Source organism: Ischnura elegans, chromosome 6, assembly GCF_921293095.1.
Source record: "Ischnura elegans chromosome 6, ioIscEleg1.1, whole genome shotgun sequence".
NCBI classification, from domain to species: Eukaryota; Metazoa; Arthropoda; class Insecta; order Odonata; family Coenagrionidae; genus Ischnura; species Ischnura elegans.
Window position 1 is genome coordinate 5,061,249 of NC_060251.1, and position 19,142 is coordinate 5,080,390.

The window sequence follows — 19,142 nt, forward strand, 5'->3', positions numbered from 1 at the left end:
GATGGGGAGAGGAAAAGGAAAACGCTTTACAGTTAGCATGTGTGAGACACGGATTTTCAGTCGGCAGTAGGGTTAAGTGTTGGAATTCCTCCGCCACGTAATGCTAAGGGGGTTGAGGGGTGAAAAGGGGAAGGAATGTGCAGAAAGGCCGAGAAAGGGAGTTTGTTGAGCATGTGACAAAGTAAAGCCGCACATGTGCTCTCAGGGTGCGGTATATAAGGAGCGCGGCGTGTCCAGTTCCAACCGTAGGGTGTGTTCACAGCTGCGAAGACAAAGGAGGAGCAGTAGGCGAAGAACAACAAAGACAAGTCAACGTTTGCGCAACATTTGCTTACAGTCGAGCGACAGCTGCCAAGCGAGTCTAACTTCGTTTTCTCATCCCTCCGGCGTCCGCAGGACACTTCTTATCTCCACGATATGATACCTTTCTTGTTCTTAGTAGCCGTGGTTGCCGTAAAGGTCTTCAAGAAAACAACTCCAAATGGTAAGTCCATTCGGATATAAAAAAAATTCAAGTGATTATACTCAACCTGATTCCTTTTGCAGAACTTCACAAAATATCATATTTAAAATTATTAACATTTTAAGTCATTATTTTTCCACTGCCTGAGATAAAGTATTGCGCTACAGCTTTGATGGTCACATCGTTTGCCATTGTTCCTTCTCCATTGCCTTGCCCCGAGTCTGAATGCCGACTCGGTTTTCTTCCTCCTCACCGCAATATTATTGGCCGGTCCCAAGTCTTTTTGATCTTCATTTGAGAAATGTTGCTGCTGTGAAGAAATGCTTACCGTGTGCCTCACAGAGAGGCCTATTCACCGAGTTCTTCTCTGGCTTACGGTGTGACACAGTACCTTACCACCACTCCATCTCGGACCATCTTTCGTGGATCCAGAAAAGTTTGCTGGCATACTTAATATTTTCACAAGTATTTATACTTTACATTTTCTAGATTCCCTTGAAATTACTTCTAGCGTTTGCGAAAAAGCTTTCTTTAATTTTTCCTCAAGCAAATGGTAATATCTAAACATTAAAAAATTTGAAAAAAATACACCCATTGATGTGATTTGCTACATATTTCGTTCCATTGACTGTTTATTCGTTAAATACCAGTGGATCTTTAATTATTTTCATGCGGCTCGTTGCAATGGTTTCTTTTAATCGATAATCAACACTTTGTCCTTTAGTTGCCGTCAAGTCATTGACGAAATGGCTTCTCAAGACTCTTCTTTTATAGGTGTAAAGACAAAAATTACTGATGCAAGCTAGGATTTTCTACAGAGGTGTCTTACCAGAAAAGCCTTCTTATCCTAAACATAAAATGATGTACGCTACTTCAACTTTATACAATGCCATGAATGTTAAAAATTCAATATTTCCAACAAATGTTTTCACCTGCAGTGAGATTTTATAATTTTTATTTTAAGGTAATAAATATTAAAAATAATAGTAGTGAGCATTATCTACAACCTAATTTCAATTAGATCAGCTGATTTCATTCATAAGATTTAAATAACTTCCGGATAAGAAGCGTGGCCGTGGATTCGAAAATTTTCTTATTCTCCACGTTAAATACCAAAACCATAAAACTGAATCCAACAGGAAATTCTGAAAAGAAATTCGACCAGTCTTGCTTAGGAAGCAATCGCATTACGTAAGAGAAACCTTGAATTTTCAAGTCCTTTTTTACCTTAGGCGTTTCATTTTCCCATTACCCTAATGCGCCGACCGCTAGCAAAGAGGTTTCGAACGGCCTGGCGCCCTCTGAGAATTCGCCCACACGACATTTCCCAACTCCAAGTCGTGATGGCACACATTTTTATTTGCAAACAGAAATCAAAGCCCTCTGCAGAGCTAAAATTCTATATATTTGGCTGCCAGATGAACTCATATTCCATACTACATTCAATAATCACACTCAGTATTCTACAGACTCTCATGCAGAATTGCTGCAGATCGATGAAGGTCAAGGATTACTCGATTGGGACATTCAGAGAAACTGTCCAATTCATCACATACTTAGAGGCCCACGAATAATCAATATTTATATTTTGACTTATGAGCCAGAACCTTTAGTTTGCGTATGACAGAGGAGAATTTGAAAAATGATCTGGGTATACGACTGCCAATTGCATTTAAATTTTAATATCTTGCGCAAAAAATCCGAGGTTGCACGACCATAAAACCCATGGTAAAATAAAAAACAAAAAATGGCAATTTCCACACTTTAATATTCAACTCCTACCACTACCTACCATGTTATCGACGCCTTTTGTCATTTTCAATTGCCATTCAAAATACCTTAGGGTGATAGAGTGTCTAAACCATTGTCGGTAGAGGAGTTATACATTAAATCGTGGAAATTACCATTTGTTGTTTATATATTACCATGGATATATCGCATTTCCACCGATTCAAGCCTGAAACGATTTCATACGACCACAAAAACTATACCGCTACAGTTTTAGACATTGCTATTCAGTAGCGAAAAAATGGAAAATTTGCTATAATTAGGGTGTCATATAGATTAAGGTACGCGAACGTTGAGCACTTAATTTAAGAATACACAATCCTCTCTTCCACAGTCAACTTTTCCTTAAACTTCACGTTCAAGGCCAATTCCCTTTCAATATTTCTTTCTTTCAATGAGCCCTCATTTCCGCTTTTCTTCCCTCCAATGCTCAACTTGTTCCCTACTCGCTCCACCCAAACCATCCGTCCGTCCCTCCCCAATTTCCTCAACAATTTACTTCTCTTCTCGAACGACACAACATTTCCGAGTTAACATCTCGGACAATCAGTCGCTCTTTTTTGCATAAAAAACATTGTACTTGAGTTTGAGAGGCTGCATAACATTTTCATTTCAGTAAATATTTCATAATAGAGACTGTTTAGGGTACATCCTTTGAAAATATTTCATGTACTAATTACAATTTCTTAAGCATGACATAATTATTAAAGCACTCGCCTGATTCAAGTCAGGTCCATTTATATGTCATTTGGAGCGTGGGGTATGACCTTTTTTTTCATCCCCATACCTTCCAACATAACTTTAATGGACGAAAGACAGATGAAACCTTAAATTTTTCAGAAAAAATATATTTTTTTTACATATTTAATGGAAAAAGCTGTTGAAAACGACGGAAACATCTACCAACTTCGAAATAAATGGCTAAATTTTAAATTTATGGAAACCTTTTCGTGTGCTAATTGGTGCGATTGCTAATTGGTGCCCGTAATAATGAGGGCATACCAAGATGTGGAAAAAAGTTTCTCAGTGGACCTTTGACTGGATTCCTCGAACAAAGCACGTGTTAGTTTTTTTTTTTAAAGGAAATTAGTATAAATACTGTATGAGGGAGGATTTTTTGAGCTTGTAATCTAGAAATAAAGTTTTCTCAGCATAAATGGCTACATAAAAATAGTTTTTTTTTTTAAATCAAGCAGCATACTTTTTACCGGAAAAATGGAACAGCTTTGCCATTCATATATACCGCGCAACATACAGTACATACAGCAGTTCTTTAAAACTCAGGTTGACCTTGTTTTTTTTTTCTTCGCAGGCAAACTCACAGTGTACCTCAGCAAGCGCGATTTCGTGGACCACCTCGACCATGTGGACCCCATCGACGGAGTCATCGTGGTGGAGAGCGATTACCTTAAGGGACGCAAGGTATTCGGTCAGGTGAGTACCACAACAACAGGAACCATGGAAACGCATGAATTATGAATAAATTACTTAAGAGCTTAACTATTTCCTGGAGTTAGTTTTAAGTGTTAATTCATCAAGGAAACATGTAAGGAACTTTCCTTTTGGAACTTTATTTTTCCATTATCAAGGCTTTCATACCGAGAGTTATTTACGGTTAATATGCAATAACTATTGGTAACGGTCTAACTACAAACCTCTCTTTGGATTAAATGGAAATAATAATATATAATTATAATAATAGATAATGGAAAATCAAAGTTCCAAAACATTGGTATTACGTATTTGCCTGGTTAATTGAAGGCAAATAAAAAATTACACTCCTAGAAATAGTTTGAATACACTAAGAGGCCAAGGTGGTAAGTAAGTCTATTAAATAAATAAATAAAATGTGACATTTTTCCTGCGAAGAATTCCTTACAACCAAGGTTCAGGTTGAAATTTTATTCAGATAGAAAATTAAAATCATAGCTAGAAAATATTAAAATACATTTTTAACATTGTATAAAATATACCCAAAAACTTTCTAAAGAATAAACCACAATATTTAATTTCGGCTTGTAGTTCAATGAGGAAGATAGAATAATGCCTATTACGTGCCGCTATTTTGAAGTGAATACTAGTTCAAATTTTTTTCCAAGAATAACACCAAATGCACCTGTTTAGAAATCCATTTTTCTCTCGATAAATCTTACCACACCAATTTTGAAATTTATGTAATTTTGGAAATCGAAAAATGAATCGCAGCAAGCACGGAATAAATTTTTTCCTTTGTAAATTATTATCCCCAATAAAGTCAATTTTGTAAATCTGATCATCAAATACGAAATATTGAGCCTCGTTTTATGCTAACGATATCAGCTTAGTTTTGAACTTGGGAAAATTCCTCATGATGTGCTCGCTTGTTTTTAGGTGACGGCAACTTACCGCTTCGGGCGGGAGGAGGATGAGGTGATGGGAGTGAAGTTCAGCAAGGAGCTCGTGTTGGCCAAGGCGCAGATTGCACCCAAACCAAGCGAAAAGGCCCAGCTGACTCAAATCCAGGTATTATTGCATTGAAAACTTCGGTAATTGTACGCATGTGAAGTCAATCTTCATTCAATCAATTGATTGAAAAAAATGGTATTTTGAATAACAATACCTTAAATAAATAAATAAATAGGATAACTTACACTTGATACCCATTGCTATTTTATTGTTTTCGACTGTTGAAGGTTTGGTTACAGAATCATCATATTTTACCGGCGCATATTTAAATTAAATATTGTATTTGGTTTAAGCGGACTAAATGTGATCGTAAATTGTATGAAAAATACTAGGGATAAAAATAAAAGAGATAAAAAATTTGATGAATGGGCCCTTGACCCTATTCCATTTTGATTGTATCCTCTGTGATGCTGCCCATTTCTAATCAATTATTATTATGTTGAAATAATGAATGTCACGTTCCTCATTAATTAAAATCTCTTAAGCCTATATCATATGTTCTGTATCTTATAGCATTAAATCTGAAATCTCTTTATTATTCTCCTCCCCTTTCCAAACGCTTCCTCGCAGGAGCGCCTCGTCTCCAAGTTCGGAGCAAATGCTTTTCCCTTCACCTTCCACTTCCCCGACAACTCCCCATCTTCGGTAACCCTGCAGGCCGCTGACGATGACAACGGCAAGCCACTCGGCGTCGAGTATGCCATCAAGACTTACGTCGGCGACCACTCTGAGGACAAGAGCCACAAGCGATCCTCCGTCACCCTCGCCATCAAGAAGGTAACTATCGCCTATCTGTACAAAGTATTAATGAAAAGCTCATTGGCGCTTGAAAACGGCCAGATCTGTGCCCTCTTACGTGCGGGAATTTTATAAACTATATATATCTTATACTGCGGAAATTAATCATATCCGTCTCATTGTGATAGCACGTAATAGACCACGCAATACAAATTTTCCCCCATATTCGCCGGAGCATACTTCTTCGTCCACATCTCACCTTGAATGGAACTAATAATTTGACTAGTACAGGAGCATAAAAGGAGATATATTCAACGCTAGAGAAAAACATTTGTTTGAGAAGTGTAAAATGAGTAATTTAGTTTTTCATCAGTGCGTCCAGGCATTTTCTTGCTTCTTGAGGAGCATACCAATTTTATCACTCTTCGGGACATCTGTTAACACAGCCCACATATTGGGAATTGAAACTGACTCAGGGCACAAATATGCCGGTGATGAAGTGGATAAAGCATCATGCTTCGATCGGATGATTTGTGGACATTTTTATCATCTTTAAAACTTCGCAAAAGCAAGCACGAGGTCCAGGGGATTTTGCATGGCTATTGGATTCTTATGAGCTTATTTACTTGAAATCCCGTTCCTACCATTTGCCTATTTGCCTATTTGGGCAGTTAACTGTGGAGTGAAAGTTTACTACCCTTTTTGCTTAGTGCAGCCCCATTTCAGCAAATTTAGCTGAGATACGATTTAAAGTCTACCTCTTCCAATTTTCACCCCCCAGGAATGTTCCTTTTCAAATTCATCATCATAATTTTTCCAGGCCTAAAAGAGACAAAATATAATTTAATATAATAATAATGTATTTTGATTTATAATGTATTTTAACTTTGACTTAAGCGTTTTGCAGAAATTATTCCCATCTGTACATGAGTTCCAATTATTTTCATAATTTAATGATCTTGTTTTCATGAAACCGTTTTAGAAACAATCTGTACATTAAAATTTGCAAAAGAATTTTCCACATTTCATTTGTTAAGTACTATTTATTTTGCATCTTGGAGTAAAAACGTAATGAGCAAAGCAAATTACTGCGAAACACGATTCCGGTTTATCACTTTTTTCTAAAAATATAAGCCATTGCTTGCCAATAAAAGCCTCCACTAAAAAAAAACCACTTCTAGCTAAGTACGAGTTTAAATATGCCCTTCTATATTGGGTTATTATGAGCACAAAAACAGAATTTCAACGCAATCCGAGTAAACAGACTAGATGAAAATGTTATAAGGGAAAATTAACGAGCCACTAGACTACTTAACAGATTGCAAACATTGTAACATTCCATAATACAAGTTCCCCATTTAATTGAAATCCGCTTTCGCTACTTTTAGGAAAAAATCGACATAATAAGTTAAACAACAAATGTCAAGTCCCTCACTGAATATTTTATTCAAACGATTTTTTCAGACACAAAACATAGGTTTATGTATTTCTAATAATGTAGTTTAACTTTGACGTAAGCGTTTTGCAGAAATAATTCCCATCTGTATATGAGTTCCAATTATTTTCATAATTTAAATGATCTTGTTTTCATCAAACCGTTTTAGGAACTATATTGTAGATTAAAATTTACAAAACAATAACTCAACAGAATAATTAAGTACTATTTATTTTGTGCCTTGATCGAGTTAATAATTTGACTAGTACAGGAGCATAAAAAGAGAAATATTCAACGCTAGAGAAAAACATTTGTTTGAGTAGTGTAAAATGAGTAATTTAGTTTTTCATTTTCTTGCTTCTTCAATTTATGACGCTAAACTTGGCAGTGTTTACGAACCAAATAAAAATACGATTGACGCATTAAGTTCTTAATACCTAAATATACATTTTCCAACAGTTACCATTTATATATTTTCCTCTCGGATAGCACAAGTTCATTTTATATCTTTTTACCAAGGAATTACAGACCTCCTGACACTCAAAATACGTTAAATCTTGCAAACAGTGAGGAAGTTTTGATCCATAAGCGTTTAGGCTTGTACTACTTAAATTTACTTCCATGTTTACATTCGTACATTAAAAATACTATAAATAGCTTCCTCGATATAAAGAACGTGGAACACAGACTTTTTTCGGCTCGGAATAAGCTTTTGGCCCAGTGGAATCCGGAGTATAAATAGTGTATTCCGAGGATGAAACTGGACGTGTGTGAATCGGAGAGGGAAAATAGATTCCATTTCTATTTTCCTTCTTCGTCCTTTGTTTTCCAATTCCCGCTCTGCGAATCCTGAATAATGCTGAAACAGGATTCCCGCGGCGAGGAGGTGGTCATTGGTGGGAGCGTGGTGGGAAAGACACACTTGGCCGACCGCGGGGTTTGTTAAGGGTATTGCGAGGGAGGGAAGCAAAACTAGTGCCCGCTCCGCTCAAGCAAATCGTTTTCGCCGACGTAATTCTCATTTTTCACCGGATCTACTACGGTTTTGCAGTTACGAAACCAATCGCTTTTGGTTGTTTACAAACATTCTTCCGAGAATCCTCCTTTTCCTTAAAAGAAATGCACACCGAGTAAAAAAGCAGGTGGTGTGGACATCCTTGAAAATGTGCGGCACGTATTTTCCCTAATCCGCTTGAGAAGTATTTTTAATATTATTAACTTAGCACATTCACACAATTTTTATTGAACTGTACGGCAGCTTATGCCACTTTCAAGTGACTAACTCAAGTGCAGAAAGGAGACAACGAAAAATAAATTATTCATAAATTAATAATGAAATATTTTTTAAAGCTAAAATTAATGATGACACCCTAGATTTTAGGGGACTATTTTATCTTAATACGTCATAACTGCTACCAACTAGCGTCGTTGGCCTTAAACTATCTGATTTTAATAAACATTTTTTAGTTTTGGAATAAATTCTGCCTGTCTCACTTATTAATTCAAAAACATAGGACACAAGTCATTGCCACGGGAATATTCATAATTTATATATTATGATTTTCTGCGGGATCCCCGCTTATATCATGAAATTATTCTATGCATCCATCCAAGGGTGGCCTACTAGTTCTATTTTAAATCAAGTGGGTGCCTCTCAATTTTAAAAAAATAAACCTTTTCCTGTGTGCAATTAAATAAAAGCCGTGGAAAACTACAAAAGTCAATTTGATGAATAAAAGAGAATATAATAAACGGGATTTCTAATTTGCTTGACGGTAAAGAAGGTGAACAAAGCTTATATTGAACTAAGTTACTTCAATTTTAGTTTGCGCATGCTCAGATCATGCAAAAGATTTTCGTGACCTCCCAGACCGAGGCGTCTATATTCTTGCTTCTTAATACTTAGATTATCGAAAATTCTCAGCTTGGGAGATGACGAAATAATGACGAATTTTCCCTCGGCATTCTTCCTGTAAGCCTTGTACCATGAATACACGACGTTAAAGACATGTTGCGGCAAGAAAAATATGATATCCTCGCTAGAACTACCAGTAATGTTTCATTTACATCTTTATGTTGGAATTCCAGCAGATTGAGACTATACATTTTAAATTATATGTGAACGAATAGGAGATATATCATGAGTGGTGGAAAAAAAACAAATGATGGCGTAAATTAAGCAGCACGTAAGTGAAATAGACAGTAAATGAACTAAAAAATTATAGTTCTAATGAAGAAATGTATCTAATTGATTAAATTCATATCAAATTCATGGGCAAAAAAGGTATTCCACGTTGACAATTTCAATTCTTAAAGACGCGTCATGGATAGACCGACTGGTACAAAGGCAGCGACACGTTTCATTCTCGCCCTACCAAGTAGTTTACAGGTATTGTTAAAGGCAGCGAAAAGCCGAATTGATATATTCAGAGTCAAGAAAATATATTGCCACGATTTAAAGACGGAGAAATGTGGAATGCAGCGTGCTGGATTGGTACTCTGATGCTAGTACACATATGATTACATTATTGGCTATGAAATAATTACAAAAGATGAGAAAGTAAAAGATGTTGAATAAAATTTTCAGAATAATTATCCGAAACTATAACATATTGAGCCATGCTGCACAAAGGTGAAGAAAAGACTTCATACAAACTTCATACTTCATAGACAAAAGTCTGTTTCACAAAATAAGTCGCTTATTTTGTGAAACAGCGAAGTCTTTTCTTAAACTTTGTGCATCATGAAGGAGTTTCACCATGTTACGCCAACCACCATCGTATTTATATTGAGCCATATGTGTGATATAAATTGACATAAAATTTATGATAAATGTATAATATTTATGAAAAATTATGATTGATGGCACTGAACAAATAGAAACTCAGTACGGAATTATTCCGGTTTTTCAAGAGCAATTTTGATAAAGTTAACTTTTATCTATGGCATCTAGCATAAGCTTTCAGCTGCGTCAATTTTCAAACTAGAAGTCTATTGTTTCTTGGAAGCTACAACCTACTACAACTAACTCCCGAAGTATTTTCTCTTATGTTAAATTCTTTCAAGAGTTTTTGCGAAAGTAGTTGGCACGAAAAATTTCCACCGTAAATCCAGTGCTATACGAGTGACAGTTAATGAAGCCGCAAACAGAATGAAATGTCAGCTATAAGTCGTTGACTGCTCGAATGACGTATTTTATGGGGATCTACCCTCTATTTATGTGTCGCTTATTTAGTTGAGCTTGCCATCCGTCGAGCCTATAAGTCATCTGTTTATAGGAAAGGGTGCTGGCTAATTTAAACACATTGAATCTCTCAAACCCTTTGTAAAATACATTGAGATGGGGAAAGAACACTTGCGGAGCTTCGAATTTTACTCGTCGATCTGCAAGGGGCGCGCATGCTTCCCGCGACGCTCTGACCTTCATGAGTTAAGATCATAAAAGGAACCCTCACGAGTACATCAGACCACGTGATCAACGTCAATACACCGCACGGGAAAGGAGCGCTTAACAAAGAATTACCTGAAACCAACGCCGGTTTTAACCATCCTTAATGAAACCATCCAGAAAGTTGCCCAGATGTTCCCGTAGCAAAATTCCGACTCGCCCCTGACAACTATGACATCATAACGTTTTCCCATTTGAAATCGTTATTGGCATTATAAGCAATATTGTGACTGCATCATCCTCAATACGTTTAATTGCATCTTTAAAGTAAATCGCAAGAAGATTCATTAATTTGTCACCACTACAGTCACCTACAGGGATTTTGGCCGCCGGTTTTCGATTTCAGCCCATTGTGAATCGTTATTTGACCTATCAGCCAAAGAACACGAAGTCAGTTTGATTAGAATTAGTGGCTCAAAGAAAAATTCATCGAATACAAACATTACAATAGGGAAATAGACTCTCAAATTGGTCATAGTGTGTGCTATTGAAGCGTATGCCTAAGGTCGGAAATTTTCCCTCTTTTGATAGGGTATTAATAATCCTTATTTAAAATTTATTATTTAAATATGTTTAGCAAATAAATTATAACTCGACGATTCACCCTGACGCCATCTTTTTAAATTTTTCACAATCGGATATTTTAATTATTTCCGACGTCACTTTCATTTATTGCGTTGGTGGAAATCTGATTTTCAAAATTTTATTTGCAATCAATACACTAATAATATCATATTCGTATCATCAATAGGAATCATTATGTTGGACTGACAAGATTCTTACTTACGGATTTACGATCAAGGCTTCTAAACCCTCAGACATTTTGTACGCCCTGAGCTAAACAAAGAATTACCTCTAACCTACATAAGTGATGATCAGGTTATTGTGGAAGTTGCATTTGTGGAAGTTGCATTTGTGGAAGCACATTCATGGTGGAAATCACAAGAAGCTCAACCTATCTAGTAGTGCTAGCATTATTTTGACGAATAATTATGATTATTTCGACACCAAATTCATTCTTTATTTGAATACCTTTTCTTCCTCTATGTTTTCAGCACAATTTCAGATCAGACTGTCTTCGATTTTTTCTTATCCTTTTCTGTAGTCCCATTCAATTTTTTCATGACAATGGAAATGAAATCCCGACCATTTTTATGACATCCACCTTAAATGTGACCCCTGAAATGTACCGTGTAAACGTCCCTTGAGAACTTGACAACTAGATACCCTCTTGAATACCCTCTTCCGTTTGCAGATCCAGTATGCTCCCCCAACCAGGGGTCAGCGTCTGCCCAGCTCCCTCGTGTCCAAGGGGTTCACCTTCTCTCAGGGTAAGCTGAACCTGGAGGTGACGCTGGACAAGGAGATCTACTACCACGGCGAGAAGGTAACCGCCAACGTGATCGTCAGCAACAACTCCAGGAAGGCCGTCAAGAACATCAAGGTGAGAATTGCATAGGAATCCTTCATCAAAGAAAACAAAAGGCATTGATTGCGATTCCTTACCCACCATTAGTGTATTCATAATATACTAATTATTTGGTTTGTAGAAATCCCAGTTTAGACGAATGGCAATGGTCAATTTTAACCTCATTTGAAAAAGGCCAGATTGGCGCCCATGCGATGCCGCTCCACGTGACGTCACAGGACATAGTTTCTATACGCCCTCTAAAACTCATATATAATATATGAGTTTTACATCGTCTGAGATTACCAATGCATGCATGAGGCACACAGCTCAGGGAAACATCTCTTAATAATCACTTATTAAAATTGCTTATGGTCGGAAAGTTTCCTTCTTAATAATTCGTATTTCAACCAAGTGCTACCTGCTAGCAGCCTGCATCGTTGCGGCGCTCATAGCCTCCCACCAAGGTGACCTCATACGGCAGCCAGAACCAGAATGACATCACACGGGCTTTTCCCAGCATTCATACTTAGCCGTCGCGTTTTCGCTTGCTTGAAAATGTTCACTTTCCATTTAATCGAAAAAAATAGATATCACCATTTAAAAATCTGAAAGTGTGAAATTCGTACTCCAGGAGTAATAATCTTTCGATTTAGACAATAAAAAATAATAGGAAACCACCCTATTGCACTGATGTTATTAATAAGAAAGTTCAGTCAGATCATTCAAATACATCAAAACAATTCCGTGTATGGAGAAGAAAAAGATTAATTATGATAAAAAAGAATCATCCTCATTCTGTCGTACATTTGAATTGGAAAATTCGAAAGTTACCACCCACTTTTCAAGAGTACGTGACGTCATCAGAGTTCTTTTTCACTTTCTCGTTCTGCGAGAACCTTTTTGACACGGCTTTCGGAGTAGCATGAAGTTATAGATGAAAATAAAGACGATATTTTTGCTATGTTCTCTCTCGTCAGTTAAATATTTACTTGCGAATCACGTCGACGTTTCATTGAATTTATTGACATTTATCAAATCCTATTCTTTTTTTATTGTAATATTTATTAAATTTCTAAATAATCTCTCGTTTGAAATAAAAAAGTGTACTTAATACTTGTTCTACCGTTGTAGCGTTAAGAATAAAATCCAAAGATTCAAGCGTTGTTATTAATGAAAATTTAGTTGAGTTTTTCCTTATATGAATTTTTCAGCATGAAAAAATTCCTCTTTATCGTGCTTTAATATTCGGATTTTATTTAATAATGAAAAATATCAATAATAAAAATCCGGAGCTGTAAGGGAAAGATACGTTGCGACGACAAAAATCTTCCCCACAAAAAATATAATGAACAACCATAAAAAAACAACACGACGACGACCTATTATAATAAATGAAAAGATGATATACTCGTAGTTACTATTTGACAGAGATTTGAAGGATATCGAGAAGCTTTCAATGATAATTAATTTCTTTTCCTTCGTGTGTTCCTATCAGGTGATGATTGTTCAGCACTGTGAGGTGACGATGGTGAACAATCAGTTCTCTCGCCACGTGGCCGGTCTGGAGACGAGGGAGGGCTGCCCCATCACGCCCGGGGCGTCGCTCAACAAGACCTTCTACCTCGTGCCTCTCGCCTCATCCAACAAGGACAGGCATGGAATCGCACTCGACGGGCACCTCAGGGTGAGTTGGAGTCAGGGTTCGCGCTATGTGCTATTGCTTCTTTAAACAATCATTTTATTCCAATATTATAATATTTAATGAACTGATCATAGCATTGTAGATCAGTACAGATGGAACGAGACTGCTAGGGCGGGCTCGCGAGGATACACTCCCGGGACAGGGTCTGTGAGCGCGGGCTTTTCACCTCTACACCCAGAAGGGGGAGGACAGGAAGGAGAAAGGAAGGAGGCGCCGCCGCGATAGGAGCCCGACGACGCCTCCTGGGGCGGGACAGGAAAGGAAGGGAAGGGATGGGACGAGGAATTCCGCGCCGTCACAAAGGCGGGCGGGTCCTGCCATCAGCGAAACCAGGCATCAGCCATTGCTATTCTAACAAATTTGGAGGATTATCCCATGAGGAAGAATAATCCAACGATCAGATCGTTAGATTGTAGATCGGTACACCGTTTTCAATTCTAAGTGTTTTGTCTCAACAATCAATCTTGGATGCGAGTATGGTCTATGGCAGTGGTCTTCAAAATACGGCTCGCGGGCTGGATCCACCCCGCGGAGGGCTTTCATCCGGCCCACGCACTCGTTTCAAGTAGCGCGCGATTCTCGCTCTGTGAGACGCCGCTGGGAGCATTGCAGCGCTGTACTGCACGTCAAAGTCGCTTTCAACTGTTCGTAAATAAGAAATACGCCACCGGATACTTCAGTGGACGTTGGAATCGAATGCTTCAGTCATCGGCATTTGCTATCCGGCCCGTGGGGCGATTCGGAACTAGGAATGTGGCCCTTGTGGCCTAGTGAATTGGAGACCATGGAGTCAATGGCATCATTTTAAAGAATTAATTTTGCTTTCAATTTTTTTCATTTGATTATTTATCGTTTTGTTCAAAAATGGCAAACTGCGATTTTACAAAAGACAAATTGCGTATTATTACGTCAAAAGTAAAAACATCGAAGAGTTTCACGTGGCTTAATATTACGCCCATGGCACGAAAAGTGTTAAAGGAAGGGTCTTTAATAACTATTTTCCGCGCACTTCGCCCAGTAAATCCCCTCCAAGTTTGGGGTGGTCCTTCTACCCAATAAAGCCTAAAACGCATTATCACTGGGAGGTAATGAAAAGAGTGTAAAACTTAAAGATTTTAAATATTGCTCAACTACAACAGCCGAAATTGTTATTACTATATTCGGTAGTGGTTTAAAGGACTTCATAAATAATTCTTAATCATGGTTTTAATAAGATGGTGAAATGAAAACTTTTATTAGAATGTCGGCTTAAAGATTTCCATTTTTCAATATCTTTAACATTTGGATGGAATTGCTTAATCCGCCACTGCGTTTGTAATAGTCCAACCTGCATTAGCCTACCTCCAAACAAAAGGCGCCAAAGGCCGTTTGGTCTCATACGACAGGACGGAGTGCTCCCGTCGAGGTTCTCAAGCTGGGATCGGGCAGCCTCTGAAAAATCTCAGACACCATGCTATCTTTACTATGTGCTATTTTTCATTTCTACATTTCCATGCCAGTTCTCTCAGCTCCTGAGGGTGTTCTTCTTTTTAGCCGTTCGATGCTCGAGGTACCGATTCATCAGCCCCCTGTTTTATCCCATCTAAAATAATGGTTTCTAATATTTTGAGTTAGTTTTACGATGCAGCGAAAGGGCTAGCTTTGCAATGAAATTTTGATTTTCCTCGGGAACTGGAGACTTTAATCTCAATTTTCTCCTGATTTATATTTCTAACGTGATCACTGTGTTATGACATGACATGGCCTATCCACCAGACAATCCTCTGACAATGTGGTGTTCCTCCCTTTCTTCCCCACCATTCAATGCGCGTGCTTTTGGTGACCGATTTTCAGGACGACGACGTGAACTTGGCTTCGTCCACCCTGGTGACCGAGGGCAAGGCTCCATCCGAGGCCATGGGCATCGTCATCTCGTACACCCTGCGAGTGAAGCTCAACTGCGGCACCCTCGGCGGTGAGGTGCAGACCGATGTGCCATTTAAGCTGCTCCACCCTGCCCCCGGTGAGTATGCCACCGCCAATGTGGCGTGACCGAATGGTGACTAACATTAGGGTCGATGATGACATTATTTGCAAAAACTCCCTGCTTGATATCTGACATTTGACTAATTCCCAACGATAATCGAAAGAACAACTCGCATGATGCGACCCGAGAAGAAAACCAATAACTAATGAACTAACTAGATAACACCAAATATTGCATAAACAAAAAATAGCAAGCAGCAAGAAGTAAAAATGATGTTTCTCCAAACTAATTTGGCTGCTGTTAAAAACCTCTTCGAAGCAACCCTATTTTGCCCTCGACCGGCAAATCCGCAGCCAAAGACCGACTGTGAACACCCCTTTTTCTCTCCTTTCGCCTTTCTCTGTCTCTTCGCTCTAACGCCATTTTTCACTCTCTGGATCACTCTCCACGCTGCCTTTCTTATATTTCCCGGTACACTCATCATCATTGTAGGTACCTATATTCATTCGTATGTTAAATGCATCCTTTCTAGCCCGGAGGTGCTTCTGGGGGAAATAAAACGACAAGATTTCTCATTTTCTACTCAATCCTAATTATGTTGCAGCTGCATATATCGCCATTATATTTCGCAACACCAAATAACATGCTTGTCATGAATCGAGCTGAAAATTGGTATTTTTAAAATACGTTTTTTGTATTACTTAGAGGCAGCAATGGATTATAATGGGTGAATTGGCAGGCCAAGGGCTCAGCGACAAAGAGATGTTTGGGTGAGGGGACATGTTGAGTGTGTGACCATCACCAACAAACATTTTGGTGGATTTTGAGCTCCCAAAAATTTCATTTGACAAATTACAAACGGAAATCGAAAGACATGATGATATCCTCCCACCTGCGACGACCGGCTTTAAGGCATTAAACCAAAAAAAAGTCCCAAAATCTTCTATATCACAACGCCGCAAACTTTCGCCACGAGTGTGCCTGAACTCCAAAGAATGAGAAAACTCACTTGTACTTTTGTATCGCCCGCTCAGGAACCGCCGAGAAGATGAAGGCGGATGCTGACAAGAAGGCCAAGGCCATCGAGGCCAATGGACCACGAGGCAACGGCGATGACGACAACATCGTCTTCGAGGACTTCGCCCGCTTGCGACTCAACGAACCAGAGTAAACGTCCCCAACTTCATCGGTCACCACCGTGGGGGAAATTAGTGAGAGAGGTCACACGCAACCTGCTTTTAAAAATTGTGATTAGGTCGAACAGTGAAGGGGAAAGCCGTAATTAGCGTTGTAGTACTCCGGAGGTCTTGGAGAGGGAGATAAATTAGCCGTCAAGAGGCACGTCAAGAAGTTACGAGTGGTCGAGAGGGTCGAGAAAAGGACTTTTCCTAGCAAGGCTCGCAGAATAGCTTAGGTGCGAGTCACCCAAGATTCGAGAATTGACGGAATCTAGGAGCGGGAAATGAATGGCCTTTTTTCTCACTTGCTGTCTAAATAGTCTGGATGGAAAGCTCCTGCCTATATGAGCGCGTCCAATCTGTCAGACCACCAGCCAAGGTGCGAATCACCGATTAAGTGTCGCGTCAACAATTGACGGTCGCGAGGGTCGGGGAGTAATTGGACTTTTCTTCGCGCTCTTCCGGCGTAGGCTCGCCGGAAAGCCTCTCCTATAGAGAGTGATTCCGCATCTCTTAGCCTGCCAGCCAAAGTGCGAGACACAAAAGTCCGTTACTGTCCGATTACGTGTTGGCGGTGAGCGAAAAAAAGTCCACGGTGACTGTGTAGACTAATTCAACTCCCTATTTTGGTTACCGTAACACAATTCAGGCACTGCTTGTGCTTTCGTGCGCTCTTCTTACGGGTTGTCTGTTCAACTCTTTTCGGGCCTCCTATAGACATAGAGTACATAGCAAGAAGCTTTGAACGGGCCTCCTGAAGCGGACTTCGACCGAAACGAAATTTCAGTAACCTTTAGTATCGATATCCCTACCGTCGATCTCTCGATATATTTTCGATCGACCTCTCTCAGTATTTTTCCCCACAACCCGAAATGATCAAGGCTAGGCATCGTCGGAATGACTGACATCATCCACCTTTCCGATGATGCAAATAAAGAATTAAAGGAAACCTGACTAACGCGGTTAAAACTTAGTAAAAAAAAGTGAACAATGAAAAACACGCAAAATCCAAGAAATATCATGTGAAAATAAGACCTGAGAAGTTGTCACTTCCCCATGGCTCAGTGCACGACTGAGTGAGAACAGTTTTAATGATGGTTACATGTGATAGGCTATTTCTTTACTTTGCGTAGCAGAGTGGAATGAAAAAATTCAAAGCCTTTGACTGTGGAGGTCCTCTTTCATATACTTTTTCCTTTAAAATTCCCTTTGCCAAAAAATGGCTTGGGAATGAATGAGGTAATTTAATCGTAAGGAAGCCCACTTTCCATTAGGTAAAAGCCGTTTTGGAGGCGTATTTATTTTCGCCTGAGATAACACATTGTATTTGCGTCTCGTTTTAAGCGATAAGTACGATATTTAAGCCTCCGTACTTCCATTGTTGCCAGCGCAATTGAAGTAGTAGCTTCTCAAAATACCATTGTATAACCATGCCTTACTGAATCGACAAAAAATCATGCATAGTCAGGGTAGGATGTGACAGCGTGTAACAAAAAAATCTATCCTCATCAGCTGTGCCTTCAGCTCATTGGTGGTGTTCTCTTTATCAAAAAAAAGAAATACCTCTGTTCAATTATTGTCACATATTCTTTCGTGTTCAGTCATGTAATTTTTTGGAGCATACGTTCGTTTTTTTGGTGTGCTTGTTGCTATGAGCTTTGTTTGATGTTTTCCTCCACAATGTAAATAATTGTTTCACAAAAATTTGTTGAATTTTTTGAACTGAGTTTAAATTGTGTGTAAATTTGTTTAATATTGATTATATATGTTTTACCGTCACTTTTACGCCGTTGATTTTTTCTTTGTTGCTTGTTGTTGATGTGTGTTCTTCTTTGGCTATTGTTTTTTAATCGCCATTGAGAAATGAGGTCGATGACGGAGAACAATAAAAAACTTAAGTCCTCAAACTTAATAGTGTCACTGATTTCCCCATTCCACCTCAGTAACCTCCTTAAAGATTTGAACATATGTAAAAGGGTGAATAAATTAAGTTTCAACGAAACGCGCTAGCCCTCATGTGAACAATGATGTTGCGAGGATACGAAAATTATGCATTTTATCATCGTATGTATTTGCTTTCTTTCGAAGGATACCTAGAAGATGGTCGAAATAATCCGAAAAGTTTTAAAGAGTTCTTTTGCAGCGATGTTATATGTGTTTTGAATGATTTATGTGATTGGTTTGATACTTGAAAGTTTGTGATGTGAACATCTGGGATGTTCTGGGAATTAAGAACATCTGCGATGATGTTCTTAATTCATGTTCATTTGAAACGTAAGTCCTGACAGAAAGGGATTCCTTATCACTGTATTAATATTAAAAATTTACATATTTACTCCACATAAGTGCTTGGATTTACATTTTTTAAATGTATCCGTTTCCCTTTTGTTGGAATATTTAGAGATACATGATAGCCCAGTTTTTATGCCCTTTAAAAATCTATCAAGATTCTGGCTGGAATTGCTGGGAGATTTAAAAAAATCACAATTTGATTTGTGTGGTACTTTCAGCATGGCATGCTTAAATATGTTCCATATAATTTTAAGCCGGGATTTTTACCCCGAATAA

General features: G+C 38.5%; 1 protein-coding gene across 1 annotated transcript; it reads left to right on the forward strand.

Annotated features, from left to right (window-relative positions):
* The first annotated feature begins 241 nt into the window (after window positions 1-241).
* On the forward strand, window positions 242-18,486 carry LOC124160113 (arrestin homolog). The gene is made up of 8 exons (XM_046535861.1): window positions 242-484; window positions 3,564-3,685; window positions 4,622-4,753; window positions 5,267-5,473; window positions 11,573-11,761; window positions 13,224-13,412; window positions 15,264-15,432; window positions 16,431-18,486. Exons 1-8 carry the CDS (start codon window positions 418-420, stop codon window positions 16,565-16,567), a joined length of 1,212 nt encoding a protein of 403 aa, XP_046391817.1. The 5' UTR covers window positions 242-417; the 3' UTR covers window positions 16,568-18,486.
* Window positions 18,487-19,142: the final 656 nt, after the last annotated feature.